Source organism: Notamacropus eugenii, chromosome 7, assembly GCF_028372415.1.
Source record: "Notamacropus eugenii isolate mMacEug1 chromosome 7, mMacEug1.pri_v2, whole genome shotgun sequence".
Lineage (NCBI taxonomy): Eukaryota > Metazoa > Chordata > Mammalia > Diprotodontia > Macropodidae > Notamacropus > Notamacropus eugenii.
In genome coordinates this window covers 29576076-29596371 of record NC_092878.1, presented here as the reverse complement: position 1 = coordinate 29596371, position 20296 = coordinate 29576076, and the positions used below count along the sequence as shown (strand labels likewise).

At 35.9% G+C, this 20296-nt stretch overlaps 1 protein-coding gene and 1 pseudogene across 1 annotated transcript in view; both read left to right on the top strand.

Moving 5' to 3' along the window:
• The window catches only part of UBR1 (ubiquitin protein ligase E3 component n-recognin 1), a 166901-nt gene that overhangs the window by 44334 nt on the left and 102271 nt on the right, over positions 1-20296 (top strand). Inside the window, 2 exon segments of the mRNA XM_072624518.1 lie at positions 787-894; positions 13321-13451. Of these exon segments, the coding sequence (XP_072480619.1) occupies positions 787-894; positions 13321-13451 (239 nt within the window).
• On the top strand, positions 17912-18874 carry LOC140513883 (transcription factor A, mitochondrial pseudogene; annotated as a pseudogene).

Genomic DNA, 20296 nt, shown 5'->3' with positions numbered 1-20296 from the left:
CTTTTCTGATCTTTGCAGCAGTGTCAAGTGCCTGTTTCAAAAGTAACCCTATATTGTTTTTATATCTACTTATACATCTATATGTTGTTTTTCCCAGTAGAATGTATATTTCTTGTGGGGAGGAACTGTTTTATTTTTGTCTTTGTGTTCCCTGTATCTAGCATAGTACTTAGCACATGTGTGCTTAATAAATATTGACTAATTGCAGTATCTACAATATTGGATAATGGGAACTGATATCTGTAATTTTGAAATGTAGTAAGAAGCTTAATTGTCAAAGATAAATTCAGTTATCTTTAGTATGTTATATTTACAAGGGTGGGAAAACAAGTTAAGCGCATTTTAAAAATTTTTTATCAGCAAGATAAAAAAACCAGCAAGGTTTTAAAAAAAAAAAATCACTTGAATTATTATATTAGCTAGAACACTTCATTCTTCAAGCATACCTGTTATTTGAATTTTTTTATAAATTAAATGGGTACTATTTGTATTTCTGTTTTCCTCTGTTATTATAGGAAATAGAAAATGGGTAAAAGCAAAAAAACCCCACTTTTTAAAAATTGTCCTTTTAAAACTGAGACTTCTAGAGCCCATTTTTTTCTCTGAAGTGCTAGTTTTTATTAAATTATTTTGCAATTGAAATTATTTTGAGGTATTTAGAAATGCATATAAAGGCCCTTATATTTGAAATGCCACTAGGTATTTTTGTTGAATCATTTTGTTCATCCTTATCTTTTTAGTATGTTTTAGTTTTGCTAAAAAAGCATTCTTATTTTTTTGTTTTAGATGCATACTTCTACTGGAGGAGGATTTTGTGACTGTGGAGACACAGAGGCATGGAAAACTAGCCCATTTTGTGCAAATCATGAACCTAGAACAGTAAGATCTAATGAGGTAAGGTTACTATTTAAAATAGAATCATGTCAGAGTCTCCAGGGTTGGTGGAGGTTTGGTAAAAACCTTTAAGAATCATGTATTTAGAGCTAGAAAGGACCTTAGAGGTCAGTTATTTCAATCTCCTGTTTTCTCCATGAGGAAATGGGGCTCATAGTGATTAAATGGCTACAGCTAGTCAGTGACTGAGTTGGGACTTAAGTTTTCCGGACTCGAAGTCCAGCCCTTTATCTGTTTCATTCAGGTGCCATTGAACTTCATGAGGCATATGCTCTTTTTTTTCTAGTTGAATTTAATGAAAATGGCATTTCTAGGAGATAATATTTTAATTATTGGAGATGAAGTAGAACTGATGAGGTAATATAATGTAATTGACACAGTACTCTGTTTGGAGCTGGTCAGACTTCTGCTGAGAGGGACGAGGAAGCAAATGGTATAAAAGACTTGAGAGAAGGAAAAGTTTGGATCCACAATTTTGTGTAGTATGATAGTCATTTAGGAAAGAATAAAAGGATTGCTTAAGTGAGGGTCCAGTTGAAATTAGATAACATAAGGGGAAAGGGAATAAGCATTTATTAAAGATTATCTGTGTTCATTTGGTAAGAATGTAAATTTTAATCACTTGATCAAAATAGACATTTTTAGTGACTGTATAGCTGTGTGATTTTTCTTTAGCATTTTACAGCAGTACATGTGAAAGAGATAGGTAGTTGTACACATGGCAATTGTAATGTAGGGTTGGGGTTTGGCAAGATGTTAGTGGCAAAGGTTTTGAGTAGAGACATTTGCACAAGAGAATAAGAGATGTGAGTAGAGAAGACAATATGTAATTGAACTGGTTAGCTGTAGCATCGAGGGAACAGAAGAATGTGAAGCCAGACCATGGGCATTGACAAATTTGAGAGATGGAGAAACTTGAGAATGAAGACTAGTTTTTGGAGGAAGACACAGTCAGAGATGGAAGCATAGGAGACTTTGATCAGGGTAATTTTAAAGGTTCCAGATCAGAGAAGTAGAATACTTATGAGGAATGATAAGGTCATGGGTATGACCCTATCTGTGTATGGCTAAAGTGGAGTGAAGGTATAGATGGAAGAAGCTGAGGGAGTTGATAAACTGGGAGATTCAAATCTTTGAGTAGATACCAACATGTGGATGCTCATTTCCAGGTGGAGATAAGAGTCTGAAGTCCAGAAGAGCATCAGGACTAGAGGGAGATTTGGAAAGCATCAGCACAGAAGTAGTCATTGAAATCATGGGAGCGATTGAGATTGCCAAAGAGAGAGTGTAGAAATAGAAGAGGGCCAGTAACAGGCCTTTGGGGAGCATCCGCATTTAACATGTGAAGATGAAGATTCATTTAAGAATTCTGGAAAGGTAGAGTTACAAAAGGAACCATGAGGAAGGAAGGAAATGTTTATTAAGTGCCTCCTGTGTGTTAGGATCTGTGCTAAGCATTTTTCGATTTTCTCTCTTTGATCTTCAAAACAACCTTGTGAAGTAAGTGAACTAGATAAAGGTTAGTTAAACAGTGAAAAAACAAATCAGCTGTGTTTGTGATTTGCTCCAGATTTGCTCTGGTACCATAGTACCAGAATAGAGCAGTCATATGGCAGGGGTTATCTAGTGATTGTCAGGAGTGAGAGAAGAACAGTTTTAGGACATTAAAGTGGCAAACCACAGAGTCAGATCTGAGCATATAGGCTTACAAATAGTCAAGGAGATGAACTGAGAGACTCGAGAGCTGAAGGTCTTAAGGGCAAAGAGTAGGTTCAGTGTTAATGAGAGACTAGGAAAGGTGACAAATGGGAGATTGTGCTTTTAAGGAGCAGAATTTAAAAGTTTTAAATCTCAGAGATGGTATACCATTCTGAGAGAAGGGAAGGTTTAAATAGGACCCTGACTATATGTGACATGGAAAGGAGGTCATTAGGGTTGAGGAATTTTGTGGTCAGATTGTCAAAATTGTCATCAGTATGAATATTGATCTCCAAGGATAGAGATGGAAGACATAGTATGCTGGAATAGGTACGAGCCACAGAACTTGGAGGCAGGAGACCTGTGATTGAATCCTGCTGTAGACATTTAATAACTTCATGATTTGGGGTAAGTGGCATAATCCAGGAGCCCAACTTTTCCATCTGTAAGATAGGGAAAATACTTGTACTACCTACCTACTAGAGCAACTGTTTTGAGGAGTAACACTGATTAGAGTGGGAATGAAGAACTGTAAAACATTTAACTGTGGTATAATGCTTCTTCTCCAGTAAGTCTTGTGCAGTAAATTAGGGTCTTTTTTGGCCTGTATTGTACAATCAAGGGCCATAGAGATTTTTTTTTTCTTTCTGTGATTATGGTTTGTATGAAGCTCTTGTCATACTGCTTTATGTATAGGAGAAAATGTGTGGTAGTTAGATTAAGAAAGGATTGTTAATACGTGCCATCTAGAAAAGTGAAATAACCTTCCATTGTATTGATTTTTCATGTGATGGGATCTTATTTGCAGATCTCCCTTTAATGACCTTATTATTATTTTTACAAACATTTTTGTTAATCGTCAAACCTGTTGTGGTCAAATATCCTAATTTCTTCTGAAAAAAAAATCAACATAAATCTTAACAAAGACATTTTATTTGCTGTGTCCTCTTAAGACCTCTTTGCTTTGTATAAATTTTTCCATATTTCTTTATAGTCCATGTAATTGTCATCTTTATAGTACTGCAATGTACTATTACATTGGTATACCTAATTTAGTCATTTCTCAGTGGTTGGGAATTTTAACTAGTTTCTTGTTTTTCATTCAGGTAAAATAACTATAAATAATTTTGCATACATAGATTTTTTTCCATCTGTGTCCTAGTAGTAGGACCATTGGATCAAAAGTACAGGTTTTTATATTGTACATCATATATTTTATATACAGGTTTTATAAACCTGGTTTTATATTGCCAGATTGTAAATTTTTGGGGGAGGATTAGTTTATTGTCAGCAATGTAATAGAGCTCCTGATTGTCCTCACTTCCCTCTCACATATTGATTTCTTATTGTTTCAAGGCTTTACAAACAAATTGAGGCATAAAATGGCCTATTTTATTTTTTGAATAGCAGGTAAACCTATTTATCCAATCAGAGATCAAATGGAAATTAGAGAAGCTATGCAGATAATATTTTGTTGTTCAGTTATTTAGTCTTGTCTGACTCTTAATGACTTTATGGACCTTTGCACATGGGGCTATCCTCCACTATCTCGAGGTCTAAGCTCATGTTTATTGTTTCCATGATAATATCAATCCATCTCATCCTGTGATAGCCCTTTTCCTTTTGCCTTCAGTCTTTCCTAAAGTCAGGGTCTTTTCCAATGAGTCCTATCTTCTTATTACGTGGCCAGAGTATTTAAGCTTTAGCTGCAGTATTTGACCTTCTAGTGAATTTCCTTGGTTTCCAAGGGAAAATGGCCTGTTTTAAAGTTATTTTAATTTTCATTCCTTTGATCTTTGGAGATCTTTGAATAATTTAAAGAAGTTATTAATAATTTTGTTTCATTATTAAAAAATTGTTTTTCAACTCAGTAATCAAAGCAAAGGAGGCCTAAGTAATTATCCTCAAAATGTCAGTTTTATGAAACATTCATTAATTGGTCAGACGAGTTTAATTCCTGTTTCTATTCTGACCCATGAACAATATTTGGTTCTAATTCAGATACATCAAAAATTTTTCATCAGAATGACTCAACTCTATGGCATACCTTTGAAAATAAATAGGTTATTTACATAATTTAAAAATAGAAAAATAATTTTATTTAGATCTTTAACTTTACATTTTACTAGATTTCCTTCAGGAGAGAAATTATCATCAAATTCACTAAGTTAATATTAGTGAAATAGTGACTCTAGAGAATTTTTGCTTTTTTGAGAGATAATTAACTCATTGGAGAGGACTGTATTGTTAAAAAAAAAAAAGTTAGGTGTTATAACAGTAAGTTAATTTTATCCATTACTCCTTAGTAATTTATTTTTTATTCTTATTTTCCTATCTGTCTACGACATTTCTCTAATCCTTCAGAGACTACCTTGCAATGTAATTTCAGGATTTGTAGATGCAGTTTTAAAGCATGTGTTTTACTGAATTTTCATTAGTAAATTAGCTTACTACTTCTTAGACCTCATTCCATATGAGATGTACCCTGTTTTTTGTACCCTTACATTATGAGAAAAAATCAAGAGAATGTATACCTTCCTTTCTTTATTGAGAAAACAGAGACGATTTGCTGTGAATTCTCTATTCTCTACTATTCTGTATCTTAAAAGTCCTTGACATCATCTCCTGTTCTCTCCTCTTGTGTTCCTTCAGTTTACACTGAAGAGGTGACTTTTCTTCTTGCCAAAACCAATGTCTCTATTGATCTCATTTTCTCCAGTATCCACAGTCACCTCCCCTCTTTCCCTAATCTTCAGTTTTTCCCTATTGTTTTTTTCCTTACTGCCTATAAATATTCACAAGGATCCCTTATCTTTTTTTTAAATTTAGTATTTTATTTTTACCCAGTTACATGTGAAAACAATTTTTAACATTCGGGTTTTTTTGGCCTTTTTTTTCTCCTTTGTAATCAATCATTTTTTTGTATTTGTTTAATTTTTAATTTTTAACCTGTTACATGTAAACAACAATTTTTAACGTTTATTTTTAAAACTTTGAGTTCTAAATTCTGTCTCTTCCTCCCTCTCCACCCTCCCCACTCCACATTGAGAAGGCAAGCAAATTCCATATAGATTATATATGTGAAATCATGCAAAACATATCCATAATAGTCATGTTGTAAAAGAAAATGTAGACAAAAAAACCTCAGGGAAAATAAAGAAATTAAAAATGTGTGCTTCAATCTGTATTTAGACACCATCAGTTCTTTCTCTGGGGATGGGTAGCATTTTTCATCCTAAGTCCTTCAGAGTTGTCATGGATCTTTGTATTGCTGAAAATAGCTAAGTCATTCACAGTTGATCATCTTGCAGTATTGCTGTTTCTTTGTACCCGGTACATTTCACTTTGCATCAACCCATGTAAGTCTTTCCAGGTTTTTCTGAGAGCATTCTGCTTATCATTTCTCATAGTACAATAGTATTCTATCATAATTACATACCACAACTTGTTCAGCTATGCCCTACTTGATGGGCATCCCCTCAATTTCTAATTCTTTACCCTCAGAAAAGAGCTGCTATAAATATTTTTGTACATATAAGCCTTTTCCTTTTTGCTTTTTTATCTCTTTTGGGATATAAACCTTGTAATGGTATTTCTAGGTCAAAGGGTTCTGTAACCCTATGGGCATAATTCCATATTGCTCTATTGAATGGTTTAATCAGTTCACAAATTCAACAGCAGTATACTAATGTCTCATTTTTCCCACATCCCCTCCAATATTTGTGATTTACTTTTTTTGTCCTATTATCTAATCTAATAGGTATGAGATAGTACCTCCGAATTATTTTAATTTGCATATCTGCAATGAATAGTGAGTTAGAATATTTTTTCATATGCCTAAAGATAGCTTTAATTACTTCATGTGAAAATGATTATATATCTTTTGATAATTTATTATTTGGGGAATGGCTTTTATTTTTACAAATTTAACATAGTTGTCTATATGTTAAAGAAATGAGGCCTTTATCAGAGAAGCTTATTTCAGTTTTTTTTCACTGTTACTATAACTGTATTTCCCTCTATTTTATTCTCCCTACCCTGTTTATTCTATTGTCTCTCTCCTTTCACCCTGTGCCTTCTCAAAAGTGTTTTGCTTCTGACTTCCCCTTCCCCCAGTCTGCCCTCCCTTCTATCACTCCCCTCCCCCCTTCTCTTATCCCCTTCCCCTTCTACTTTTCATGTAGGGTAAGATAGATTTGTGTACCCCATTGCCTCTGTTTCTTATTCCCTCTTTGAGCCAGTTCTGATGAGAGTAAGGTTCACTTTCCTCCTCTTCCCCTCCATTGTAAAAGCTTTTTCTTGCTTCTTTTATGTGAGATAATTTACCCCATTCTACCTTTCCTTTTCTTTCTCTCAGTACATTCCTCTCTCATACCATAATTATATATTTTTAAGATATCATCCCTTCATATTCAGTTCACACTTGTATACTGTCTATATATACTCTTTCTAACTACCCTACATTTTTTCATGCAGGAATGTAAATAGTTTAAACTTATTAAATCCCTTATGATTTCCCTTTCCTGTTTAACTTTTTATGCTTCTCTTGAGTCTTGTATTTGAAAGTCAGATTTTTCTATCCAGCTCTGGTCATTTCATCAGAAATGCTTGAAAGTCCTCTATCTGATTAAAAGTCCATTTTTTCCCCTGAAGGATTATACTCAGTTTTAATGAGTAGGTGATTCTTGGTTGTAATTCTAGCTCTTTTGCTCTCTGGAATATCATATTCCAAGCCCTCCCTTTCTTTAATGTAGAAGCTGCTAAATCTTATGTTATCCTGACTGTGGCTCTACCATACTTGAATTGTTTCTTTCGGAGTGCTTGCAATATTTTCTCCTTGACCTGGGACCTCTGGAATTTGGCTGTAATATTCCTAGGAGTTTTCATTTTGGGATCTTTTTCAGGAAGTGATTGGTGGATTCTTTCAATTTGTGTTTTCAATTTCTACTTGCTCTAGAATATCAGGGCAGTTTTTCCTGATAATTTCTTGAAAGATAATGTCTAGGTTCTTTTTATGATCATGACTTTCAGGTGGTCTAGTAATTTTAAAATTATCTCTCCTGGATCTATTTTCCAGATCAGTTGTTTTTCTGGTGAGATATTTCACATTGTCTTCTATTTTTTCATTCTTTGGCTTTGTTTTATTGCTTCTTAGTTTCTCATAAAGTTGTTAGCTTCCATTTGCTGTATTCTAGTTTTTAAGCAATTATTTTCTTCAGTGAGCTCTTTGACCTCCTTTTCCTTTTGGCCTGTTCTGCTTTTTAAGGCATTCTTCTCCTCATTTGCTTTTTGGATCTCTTTTTGCCATTTGACCTACTCATTTTTTTAAGGTGTTATTTTTTTTATTATTAATTAATTAATTAGTTTTACATTTTCAACATTCATTTCCACAAAATTTTGAGTTCCAGATTTTCTTCCCATCTCTCCCCTCCCCCTCAAAATGCTGTGCATTCTGATTGCCCCTTCCACCAATGTGCCCTCCCTTCTAACACCCCTCCCTTCCCTTATCCCCATCTTCTCTCTTGTCCTATTGGGCAAGATAAGTTTCTATACCCCATTACCTGTATTTCTTATTTCCCAGTTGCATGCAAAAACAATTCTCAACATTTGTAAGTAAGTCCCTTGTTATTTCTCTTTGCTGTTTACCTTTTCATGTTTCTCTTGATTCTTATGTTTGAAATATGTTTCAGATTTTCTTTTCAGCTCTGGTCTTTTCATTAAGAATGCTTGAAAGTCCTCTATTTCATTGAATGACCATTTTTTCCCCTGAGGTATTATACTCAGTTTTGCTGGGTAGGTGTTTCTTGGTTTTAATCCTAGTTCCTTTGACTTCTGGAATATCATATTCCAAGCCTTTCAGTCCCTTAATGTAGAAGCTGCTAGATCTTGTGTTATCCTGATTTTATTTCCACAGTACTTGAATTGTTTCTTTCTAGCTGCTTGCAATATTTTCTCCTTGACCTGGGAACTCTGAATTTGATCACTATATTCCTAGGAGTTTCTCTTTTTGGATCTCTTTCAGGAGGTGATCGGTGGATAATTTCAATATTTATTTTGCCCTCTGGTTCTAGAATATCAGGGCAGTTTTCCTTGATAATTTCATGAAAGATAATGTCTAGGCTCTTTTTTTGATCATGGCTTTCAGGTAGTCCCATAATTTTAAAATTGTCTCTTCTGGATCTATTTTCCAGGTCAGTTGTTTTTCCAGTGAGGTACTTCACATTGTCTGCTATTTTTTCATTCTTTTGGTTTTGTTTTGTAATTTCTTGGTTTCTTTTGAAATCATTAGCTTGCATCTGCTTCATTCTAATTTTTAAAGAACTATTTTCTTCAGTGAACTTTTGAACCTGCTTTTATATTTGGCTAATTCTTTTTTTTTAAAAGCATTTTTCTCCTCATTGGCTTATTGAACCTCTTTTGCCAATTGAGTTAGCCTATTTTTAAAGGTGTTATTTTCTTCAGCATTTTTTTGGGTCTCCTTTAGGGACCTGTAAGTTTTCAGTTCTTCCAGGGTGGTGTTAGGTAAAGAGAGTTGTTTTCTATTCCTCTGGCCTATGAGAGACCATAAGCACTCCTTTCTGCCCTGGAATTGTGAACAGGTGCCTCCTCCATTGCTCTTGCAAAATCTGATATGCTAATGCTCCTTCTTGCCTTGAAACTGCCACTCAGGACTGAGACCCCGATCTGAATGCGGGCAAAGAAACAGAGTCCTACTTCAGTGCTAGCAAAGAGATCCCTATAATCTTCTCACCAGTTCTTCAACCCCCTTACCCTCTGTGGGCTGAGAGGCCCGTAAGCAGCCACTGCCACTGCTGATTCAGTCACTCTTAAGGAGTGCTCCTGGCTTGCTGGGGCCAGACTGTGCTGGTAGGTCCAGCGCTAGACTGTCCTGGTAGGTCCAGCACTACACTGCACTCCACTCCTACCCTGGCTCAACAGACTTTTCTTGCTGACCTTGTAAGTTGTCCCTGGTGTCTGTGGGCTGAGAGGTCTGAAAACCACCACAGATGCTAGCAATTTACTCTCCCCAAGGTCTGCTGTGGTCTTTTTCAGGCCTTTTCTTCACTGGTGCTGGCGATGTGTGTTGGTTCTGGTGCAGTCTGCGCTAGACTGTGCTCTTCTCTCTGCTTGGTGCAACAGACCTTTTCCTCTCAACCTTGTAAGTTGTCTTGGGCTGGAAATTTGTTTCACTTCATCATTTTATGGGTTCTGCTGCTCAAGAATTTGTTTAGTCATTTTGTAAAGGTATTTGGAGGAGAGCTCAGGAAAATTCCTGCCTTACCTCACCATCTTGGCTCTGCCTTTAACATGCATTCTTAAAACTTTGAGTTTTAATATATATTATAATTTTGATTATCTCCCTTCCTGTCTCCTCACCTTTCCCATTGAGAAGGCAAGCAATTGATATAGGTTATACATATGTAGTCATGCAAAAGTTTTCCATAGTGGTCATGTTGTGAAAGAAAACACACAAAAAACCTCAAGAAAAATAAAGTAAAAAAAGTATGCCTCAGTCTGTATTCAGACACCATAAGTTCTTTGTCTGGTGATGGATAGCAGTATTTATGATAAATTTTTCAGAGTTGTTTTGGGATCCTTCATCTTTAAAAAACAAAACAAAACAAAACGTACTATATCCTACTGTTTCCTATATGAGAGCTTTCTTTCCCCTCTTTTCCAGCCAGACCCCTAGAAAAAGTTTTCTGTACTCATTCCTCCTATTTCCTCAGCTTTTGCTGCTCCACTCTCTATAGTTTGACTTCCAGCCTCATCACTCAATTGAAATTTCTTTCTGAAAAGTTACTTGTAATCACTTTTTTAAAAGTACTTTTATTGATATCTTTTGTTATTACATCACCTAAATTTCCTCCTGAATCACTCCTTCTCTGCCTTCCAAGGAGCCATCCTTGGAGCCATCTGTAGAACAGAGTATTTTTTTAAAGGAAAAAGAAAGAAGAAAAAAAAAGCCAATCAATAGTACTGATCGATACATTGAGAACAGTCTGAAAAAAGATGTGGTTTCCCGCGTCATGGAACCTGTTGGGGGGGCAGTTTCTCCTCACGTCTCTTCTTGGGCCCGCGCTTTTTCTTTGTACTTTTAGAATATTCTCTTTCAGTTGCCTAGTGGTTGTTCTTTCCACTTGCATTGTTGTAGTCTTTGTGTATAAGCTAGCTAGATGGTGCAGTGTGTAGAGTGCCAGGCCTGGCATCAAGAGCACTCCTCTTCCTGAATTCAGATCTGGCCTCAGCTCCACATCACGTGTGTGGTCCTGGACAAGTCACTTTCACCTGTTTACCGCAGTTCAGAGAAGGGAATGGCAAACCTCTCCAGTATCTTTACCAGACAACCCCAAAATGGGGTCATGAAGAGTCCGATATGACTGAAATGACTGAACAGTAGCAACCACCCCTTGGCTCTGCTTCTGTATCAGTTCATATCAGTCTTCCCATGCTTTTCTGTCTTTATCATGTTTGTGGTTTTTTACAGCACAGTAATATTCTATTACATGTATATATCACAATTTCTTTAGCCATTCTAGATTGATGGGCATCTACTTTGTTTCCATTTCTTTTCCACCATAAAAAGTACTGCTATTAATATTTTGGTGTTTCTTTTTAATCAGCGATCACCTTGGGATATATGCTTAAAAATAGAGTTAAAAGGTATGGATATTTTATAATTGCCAAAGTTAACACCAATTTCTTATTTGGTAGTTTTTTCTTAATCTTCATTCTTTTTTAACTTCTCTGAAGCATTTCACAGTGTTTTGCCCTTTCCTTCTTTTTACCCTCTCCACTGAGTTTGTGTACCCTCTTCTCCATAGGATCCCTTCTACTTATCTTACCATTCTTTTTCAGAATCCTTTGTTGGTTCATCATTCCTGTTATACCCTTTGTGGGTGTGCCCCAAGGGTGTGTCCTAAGCCCTCTTTTCTCTCTGCACCAAGGATTCTTAACCTAGGAACTACTTAACTTTTTTTAATGCTGTGTTATTTTAGTATAACTAATTTCCTTTGGGATCCTATGCATTTTATTTCATACATATAAAAACATTATTCTGAGAAGCTATTTGCAAGTTTCATTAGACAACCAAAGAAGGTCCATGCTACAAAAAAAGATTAAGAACCCCTGCTCTACACTTTTTGTAACCCCATTAGCTCTCATGGCTTTAATTATCATCTCAGTGCAAATGTCTCCCAGATCTCTGTCCAGCCCTACTCTCCTGAGCTACTCCAACTGCCTATTAAACATTTTAAACTGGATGTCCGGTAGGCTTCTCAAACTCAGTGTGTCCAAAAGAGAATTTGAGTATAGTTCCCCTCAAACTTGTTCTTTTAATGAACTTCCTTGTTTCCAGTGCGGGTACCACAGTCTCTCCAGTCACCAAGGTTTGCGACTTCGCATTATTCTTTCACCAGCCCTTTCTCCATATCCAGTCAGTTGCCAGATCTTGTCATTCTACCAAAGTATCCCTCTTTTGTCTCTACTCTGATGGCTACAATCCAGTACCAGTCATCATCATCTCTTTCGTGAACTTTGGCAAAACTTCTTAATTGGTATTTCAGCCTCAAAGCTCTCCCTACTCCAAGCCACCCTCCAAACAACTATTGAAGTGATTTCCTAAAGTACAGGTCTGGTTGTGTAATTTACTTACCCATTGGATGTCTGTTGCCTTTAGGACCAGTATAGTCTTCTCTCATTTTCTTTTGAGACTCTTCACAGTCTGGCCCCAACCTACCTTACCAGCCATGTAATACATTACTCCTTTCTCATACTCTGAGGTTCAGCCAGATTGACTCACATGTAGCAACTTATTTTCTATTTGCTTGACAGGTTGTCCCCCATGTCTAAATATAAATTTCTTCTTCATCTCTACCTCATAGAATCCCTTGTCTCCATCAAAAGTCAGCTCAGACACCACTTTCTATATCACTCCTTCCTTGATCTTCTCAGCTGCTTATGGCCTCCCCTGAGCAAATTACCTTGCATTTAATTTGTAAATATCTTGTAAACAACAACAACAGCAATCTGGTTTATACTTATATAAACTCTAGTGGAGTGTAAGCTCTTTGAGGACAAGGGCTACTTCATTTTTTTTCTTTGTATTCTCAGTGTCTAACGTATAATAGGCATTTAATAAATACTTGTTGATTAATTGATTGCCTCTACAGAAACGGATACCAGGCATTTGTCTTTAAATGCTGAGAAAAGAATAGAAATTAGAATATCACAAAGAATTTGGTGAAATAGAATAGTTGACCTAGAGAGTAAATAGGTAGGTGAGTAGTTAAGTAACAAGGCCAAGTAAAATTAATTAGTGCCATGTATAATTGGATTAAAATTAAAATTGGAAAACAATTTTAGTGACGTATGGGCATACTGAATTTTAAAGCATCAGTTTATGCAGTGTGTATCACAAGTGCAACCAGCACTTTACTTAGGGAAGTTGCATATATCTAAAGGAGAAAGTGGCAGAAAATGCAGCTTCTGTTGCATTCTTCCCTCTGTTTTCTGTCCTTCATTATTCTGTCTCTTAGTCAAGAGTGCTTTAAGCGAAGTAGACCTAACTATAATCTCATGAACCCAGCTTGAAGAATTAATTCCTGGAAAATGATATAATGCTGTCATTTTAAAATATTTTAAATGAGTAATCTTTTCTTTCTTCTCCATTGTCTCTCTCTTTCTATATATATCAATAATAATATTTCCTACTGTGCTTTTTTGCAGAATTCAGGTTGTCCATTGAGTGAAGAGGTAATTGGCCAAGCTAAGAAGATATTCCCTTCAGTGATAAAATACATGGTAGACATGACTGTTTGGGAAGAGGAAAAAGACCTGCCTTTTCAACTCCAGCTTAGGTATAGAATGTTACCATTATCTTCTATGCACTAATGGGGACCTTTTTTTCTCCTCTTCCTAGTCATGTGCTCTTCTCTATGACTTTTGACCTAGCAGTTATTTTTGGAGAGCATTCTCTTTCTGCCTTTTTCTTTAGTTTTAAGTCACATTTGATTAGATCTACAAGTCTCTTAGCAAGGAGATTGTTCCTTACTATTGTTACTTGGGCTCTGTGCCAAAGTACTTGGACTCAAGTACCCAAAAAATGTTCATTAAGTACTAGGCATTGTCATCAATACAGAAGACACAAAAAATGGGAATAAACAGACCTTGCCATCAAAGAGCTTTCATTGTACTGGGAGCACAACACATAAGCCATAAAGAAGAGCTGGAGAGTAGTAGGGGAGAGAGGAGAAAGAAGGGCAAGGCAGCTAGTAAGGAGGATGAGAAGAAGCATGGAGAATGGAGGAAAGAAAAGAGAGAGCCAGGCCTCAAACATATTTGCTGCCTCCTTAGAGTTTACAGAGACCATTAGGAGAATTAGAACATTGATTATCAGTATTTATAATTCAAGGCAGGAAATAAAAGTGCAGTAAAAGACACAAAGTATTCTAGTTAGAGAGAGAAGAGATTACTTCCACCTTTGAGAAATTTAGAAGGATTTCATTTAGGACATTTTCCTGCTGAGATGTCTGCCAGATAGAGGCAAGCTGACCATCTTTCCCTTACCCATTGTAGCAGAAATTTGAAACGTATTTATTGCTTTTACATGTACATGGGAATTAAGATATACAGACAATGGAGTATAGAAATCTATCTTATTCTACAGGAAAATAGAAGAGGAAGGGGATAAAAGAAGGGAGGGGATCATGGAAAGGAAGACAGAATGGATGAAGGAGTAATCAGAAGAAAAACACTTGAGGAGGGACTGGGTGAAAGAAGAAAGTAGAATAAAGGGGGTAGGGAGAATAGAGTGGAGGGAAATATAGTTAGCAATGGTAACTGTGAAAAAAAATCTGAAGCAAGCTTCTCTGATAAAGGCCTCATTTTTCTTTTTCTTTTTTTAATTAATTATTTTTTTTATATTCTACAATCACTACCAAAAAACTTAGATTTTTACCCCCCTCCCTCCCCAAGATGCCATACAATTCTGTATAGGATGTACATATACTTTCCTGTTGAATATGTTTTCATATAGTCATGCTGTGTAGATGAACTAAAATAAGTGGAAGAAATCATATAACAAATCAAAACATAATACACACACACACACATATACAAACATGATCTGCTATATTCTGCGAATGAATTCCATAGTTCTTTCTCTGAGTGTGGAAGGCATTTTGCCTTAGAAAACCACTGTGAATTATTTTTTTTTTTTAAGTTCTCACATTATTACGAAGTTCCAAGTCTACCAGAAAAAAACTCTCACACACTACGGTCGTTGCTGTGCGCAAAGTTCTCCTGGTTCTGCTCCTTTCACTCAGCATGAGATCATATAAGTCCTTCCAGGCCTCTCTGAAGTCTTGTTGTTCATCATTTCTTATGGCGCAATAGTACTCCATTATATTCATATACCACAAATTATTCAGCCATTCCCCAATTGATGGGCATCCCCTTGATTTCCAGTTTTGGGCAACTACAAAGAGAGCTGCTATAAATATTTTTATACATGTGGGACCCTTTCCCATTTTTATGATCTCTTGGGGATATAGTCCTAGTAGCAATATTGCTGGGTCAAAGGGTATGCACATTTTTGTAGCCCTTTGGGCATAGTTCCACACCGCTCTCCAGAATGGTTGAATGAGCTCACAACTCCACTAACAATGAATTAGTGTTCCAACTCTCCCACATCCTCTCCAACATTTATCATTTTCCTGTTCTGTCATGTTTGCCAATCTTATAGGTGTGGTGTAGTACCTCAGAGTTGTTTTGATTTGCATCTCTCTGATCAAAAGTGATTTAGAGCATTTTTTCATATGACTATAGATAGCTTTGATTTCTTCCTCTGAAAATTGCCTATTCATATCATTTGACCATTTATCAAGTGGGGAATGACTTGTATTGTACATTTGACTGAGTTCTCTATATGTTCCAGAAATGAAGGGCCTCATTTTTTTTTTTTATTTTGTAATGTTTAACAATCACTGCTATACAATTGCGATTTTATCCCTCCCCACCTACTCCCCACTACCCCCCTCCCTCCCCACGACTGCATACAATTCTGTATAGATTCTACATATACTTTCCTATTGAGTATATTTTCACTATAGTCATGCTACGTAGTCAGACTAAAATAAATGAAAGAAATCGTATAACAAATCAGAACATGATACACAAACACATACACATACACAAACATGATCTGCTACAATATGTGAGTGACTTCCATATTTCTCTCTCTGAGTGTGGCAGGCATTTTGCCTTGAGATCCTCCATTGGGATTTTTTTTTTTTTTTTTTTGGTAAGAAGTTCTTGTGTTATTACAAAAATCTAAGTCTACCAGAAAAAACTCTCACACACTGTGGTTGTTGCTGTGCATAAAGTTCTCCTGGTTCTGCTCCTTTCACTCAGCATCAGGTCATATAAGTCCTTCCAGGCCTCTCTGAAGTCTTCTTGTTCATCATTTCTTATGTCACAATAGTACTCCATTACATTCATATACCATAATTTATTCAGCCATTCCCCAATTGATGGACATCCCCTTGACTTCCAGTTTTTGGCAACTACATAGAGTGCTGCTATAAATATTTTTGTACATGTGGGACCCTTTCCCATTTTTATGATCTCTTGGGGATATAGTCCTAGTAGCGATATTGCTGGGTCAAAGGGTATGCACATTTTTGTAGCCCTTTGGGCATAGTTCCAAATTGCTCTCCAGAATGGTTGGATGAGCTCGCAGCTCCACCAACAATGAATTAGTGTTCCAACTTTCCCACATCCTCTCCAGCATTTATCATTTTCTTGTTCTGTCATGTTTGCCAATCTTAAGGGCCTCATTTTTCTAACAGAACTGTGTCAAATTTATAAAAATAAGAGACATTCCCCAGTTGATATATGATCAAATGATATAATCAGTTTTCAGATGAATTAATTAAACCTATTTCTAGCCATATGAAAAAATATTCTAACTCACTCTTAATTGTAGACATGCATATTAAAACAATTCTGATATACTTCCTCATGTCTATTAGATTAGATAATAGTACAGAAAAAGTAAAAGACAAATGTTAAAGGAGATGTGGGAAAAATGAGACATTTAGCATACTGTTGTCAGATTTGTGAATTGATTTGTGAATATAGAGAATTTGGAACTATACCCAAAGGGCTACAAAACCATGTATACCCTTGTATCCCAAAAGATATAAAAAACAAAAAGGAAAAGGACCTGTATGTACAAAAGATATTTATAGCAGCTCCTTGCTGGGGGTAAAGAATTGGAAATTGAGGGGATGCCCATCAACTGGGGAATGGCTGAACAAGTTGTGACATGTAATTATGATAGAATACTATTGTACTGTGAGAAATGATGAACAGAATGCTGTCAGAAAAACCTGGAAAGACTTACATGAGTTGGTACAAAGTGAAATGTACTGGGTGCAAAGTAACAGCAATATTGTAGCATCATCAGTTGTGAATGACTTAGCTATTTTCAGCAATACAAAGATCCATGACAGCTCTGAAGGATTTAGGATGAAAAAATGCTATCCATCCCTAGAGAAAGAACTGATGGTGTCTGAATACAGATTGAAGCAACTTTTTTTCATTTTCTTTATTTTTCTTGAGTTTTTTTTTTTTAGTCTATGCCTTCTTTCACAAAATGACTATTAAAGATATGTTTTGCATGACTACACATACATAACTTCTGTGTAGTTGTTTGCTTTCTCACCGAGGCGGGATAGGGAAGGGAGAAAGGGAGAGAGAATTTAGAACTCAAAGCTTTAAAAACAAATGTTAAAAATTATTGTTTTACATATAACTGGGGAAAAAAATTAAATACTAAATAAATATTGCCACAAAAAATCCAAAATTCTCACCAGATCAAATAATGCTCAAGAAATCCAGCGAGTAAATATTACTGACTTCTTCCATTACAGAATTGCACTATTGATAATAGGAATGGAGGTTAACAGCACTAACAAACAAGATAGCAACCTCCAGGTGGATACAGAGAAGGGCCAGACGCATCTGAGAGCCTAGAAGGCTCAGTGGAAACCACAAAAATAGAGTGCTCCCACAAGAAAGCCCCAGAGTGGTTATAAAATAATGTGGCCTTTGGAAACACCAGAAGCATTGACTAGAGTAGGTATGTGAGTATTATGTGAAGGCTGCTTGGACCAGGACACTACAGGGCTACCAGGTCCCTAGCATCATGTCTTAAGATACCATACAGAGCCCTGAAAATCCTGTGTTTTGCATCTCAAATATCAGGGGACCCAGTGTCACTTGGAGGAGAACAAAATAAGAACCCTAGTAACCTATGGTAAAACCAATTACAGACAATTTCCCACGGACGGCTTGGACCAGAGACTCCTCATACACAGATACAAACATGCTCAGGATTTGCCGCTGCCACCTTTGCAGACTGAGGGAGGATAGGACTGGGTCAGGCCATGGTGCTGCTGCTGTGGGAAAGCTGAGGGCACTGGGCTGACCTACTGTTCTTCAAGCCCCCGCTGTCACTGACCAAGGGCTGCTGGAGCCTCCTCTGCTGAGCAGTTCTACCAGTGGATTGGAGTGGTTTATGGAAGACTGTACTTTATCTAATGCTCCATAGAAGCCTTTGTCTTCATGCATTCGTTTTACCTTGGAACATAGACCCATACTAAGAGAACAAAATCCAAATTTGAAAAACACAGAGATAATTAAGAAGCTTGCTGAAACTTGGAGGGAGCTTCCAGAATCACAGATGAAAGTATATGAAGAAACTACCCAGGCAGATTTTAAAATATACAAAGAGGCCTCTAAATATAAAGCAGAGTTCAATCCTAATCAGAAAAAAATTTTTGAAAGAAGAGAAGCATCAAAGAAAGGCTAGAAAAGAAGTAATAAAGAAAAAAATGGTTGACTGTCTTTGGAAAGGCCAAAAACACTCGCTCAGGTTGTAAAATTTTTATTTTTGAACACTTTAAGGAAGCAAAAGGGATTTCATCACGGAAACTGATGAAGCTTTGAAATGAAGAGTGGAAAAATCTGTCATCATCTCAGAAGCAGGTATATATGCAGCTTGCCAAATAAAATTCATTATGCAAATGAAATTAAATCGTGGGAAGAAAAAAATGCTTGAAATTGAATGGGAAGATCTTTTACATTTTAGGAACCTAAAAGCCAAAATTGGAAAACACCTTGAAGACATCTATTGATGTTTGCTTCTTTGTAGTGAATATGATAAATACTCAAGAACCAATCAGTCCTCTCACTATGCAGGACTGTGTCAAAATTTCGAAGAATGATGTTGCGAACATTAAATATTAATCTCTTTTTGTTAACACATGGAATTCAGCCAATATGCTGACATATTTTTGCCTTAGCGCTTCGCTATGGATGTTCCACTGGTATAGACTCAGTCTAAATTTAGACATATTTGCTTTTGGAACTACTGAATACCAAAAAAAAATTCATCTAGGTGTAGGAGAGATTAATTTTATCCCTAGATAAAGGTAAATCAAACTGTGAAATATTTTTGGATGATGACAAAAAAGTATTCATATTTCCTAATGAGGAAACAAGCCTTTGCTTTTCTCAAATTGTCTTAAATTATAAAAGCCACACTAGTCTAAGCTATCACTATTGTGTATTTTTAAAGAATGAGGAACTGACCTAGGTGAATTTCAAGTTCTAATTTCTAGGTAACACTAGCTCATGTATTCAGAGGTGATGAGTGGACAAATATACAATTGTTGATTTCATTTATGACTTTTTAAAAATACTGAAAGATTTGTAAATATTTGCATTCATTCTTTTTTTTTTTTGTAAAATAAAAAGATCATGTCAAAAAAAGAAAAAAGCACCCAAGCAGAACAGACCACCCCACCTAAAAGCACATCAGAAGATGGAATAAACCAAAAAAGACCCCTGATCAGGATCAAAAATTTTTGCAAATCTAGAGATTTTCAAGAAGGGCAACTCCATGGCAATTGCAGATAGCCACTAAAAGGAAAAAAATGGATTTTCCAAAAGGATTACACAAGTGCCTTGAAGAAATTAAGTAGTGAAAAATGAGATAAAAACTTTGGAAAAAACAATTAGGAAAAAAATAGTTTTGAGGAGAATATGTTAAATGGACTCCTTGAAAATAATAATAAACAGAAATCACTGCCTTCATGGGATATCATGAAATACTAGAACAAAATTTAAAAATTGAAAAAATGGAAGAAAATGGAAGCTATTTGCTATCAAAAACAACTGACCTGGAAAGAAGGTCAATTCGAGATACATTAAAAATTACTGGATTCTTTGAAATAATAAATAAACAATAAAAAGCTAGACATTATATTTCAAGAAAATCATAATTCAGCATTATCCAAATCTGTTAGAAGCAGAGGGCAGAGTAAAGATAGAAAAATCCATTGTTTACTGAAAGAAACCCTCAAAGGAAAGTTCCATGAATGTCAGAGTCAAAGTCCAGAGTTCCGACATCAAAGGAAAATATAAGCATCCAAAAGATGTGGTTGAAATACCAGGAACCACAGTCACATAAAACTTGTTAGATTCTACCACAAACAAGAGGAGATTTGGGGTCTACAACATTCTAAAAGGTGAAAGACATAGATTTACAATCAAGAATAACTTACTTGGAAAAGCTGAAGTAAAATCATACAGGCAGAAGAAATGGACCTTTATAAAAAGAAGACTTTCAGACATT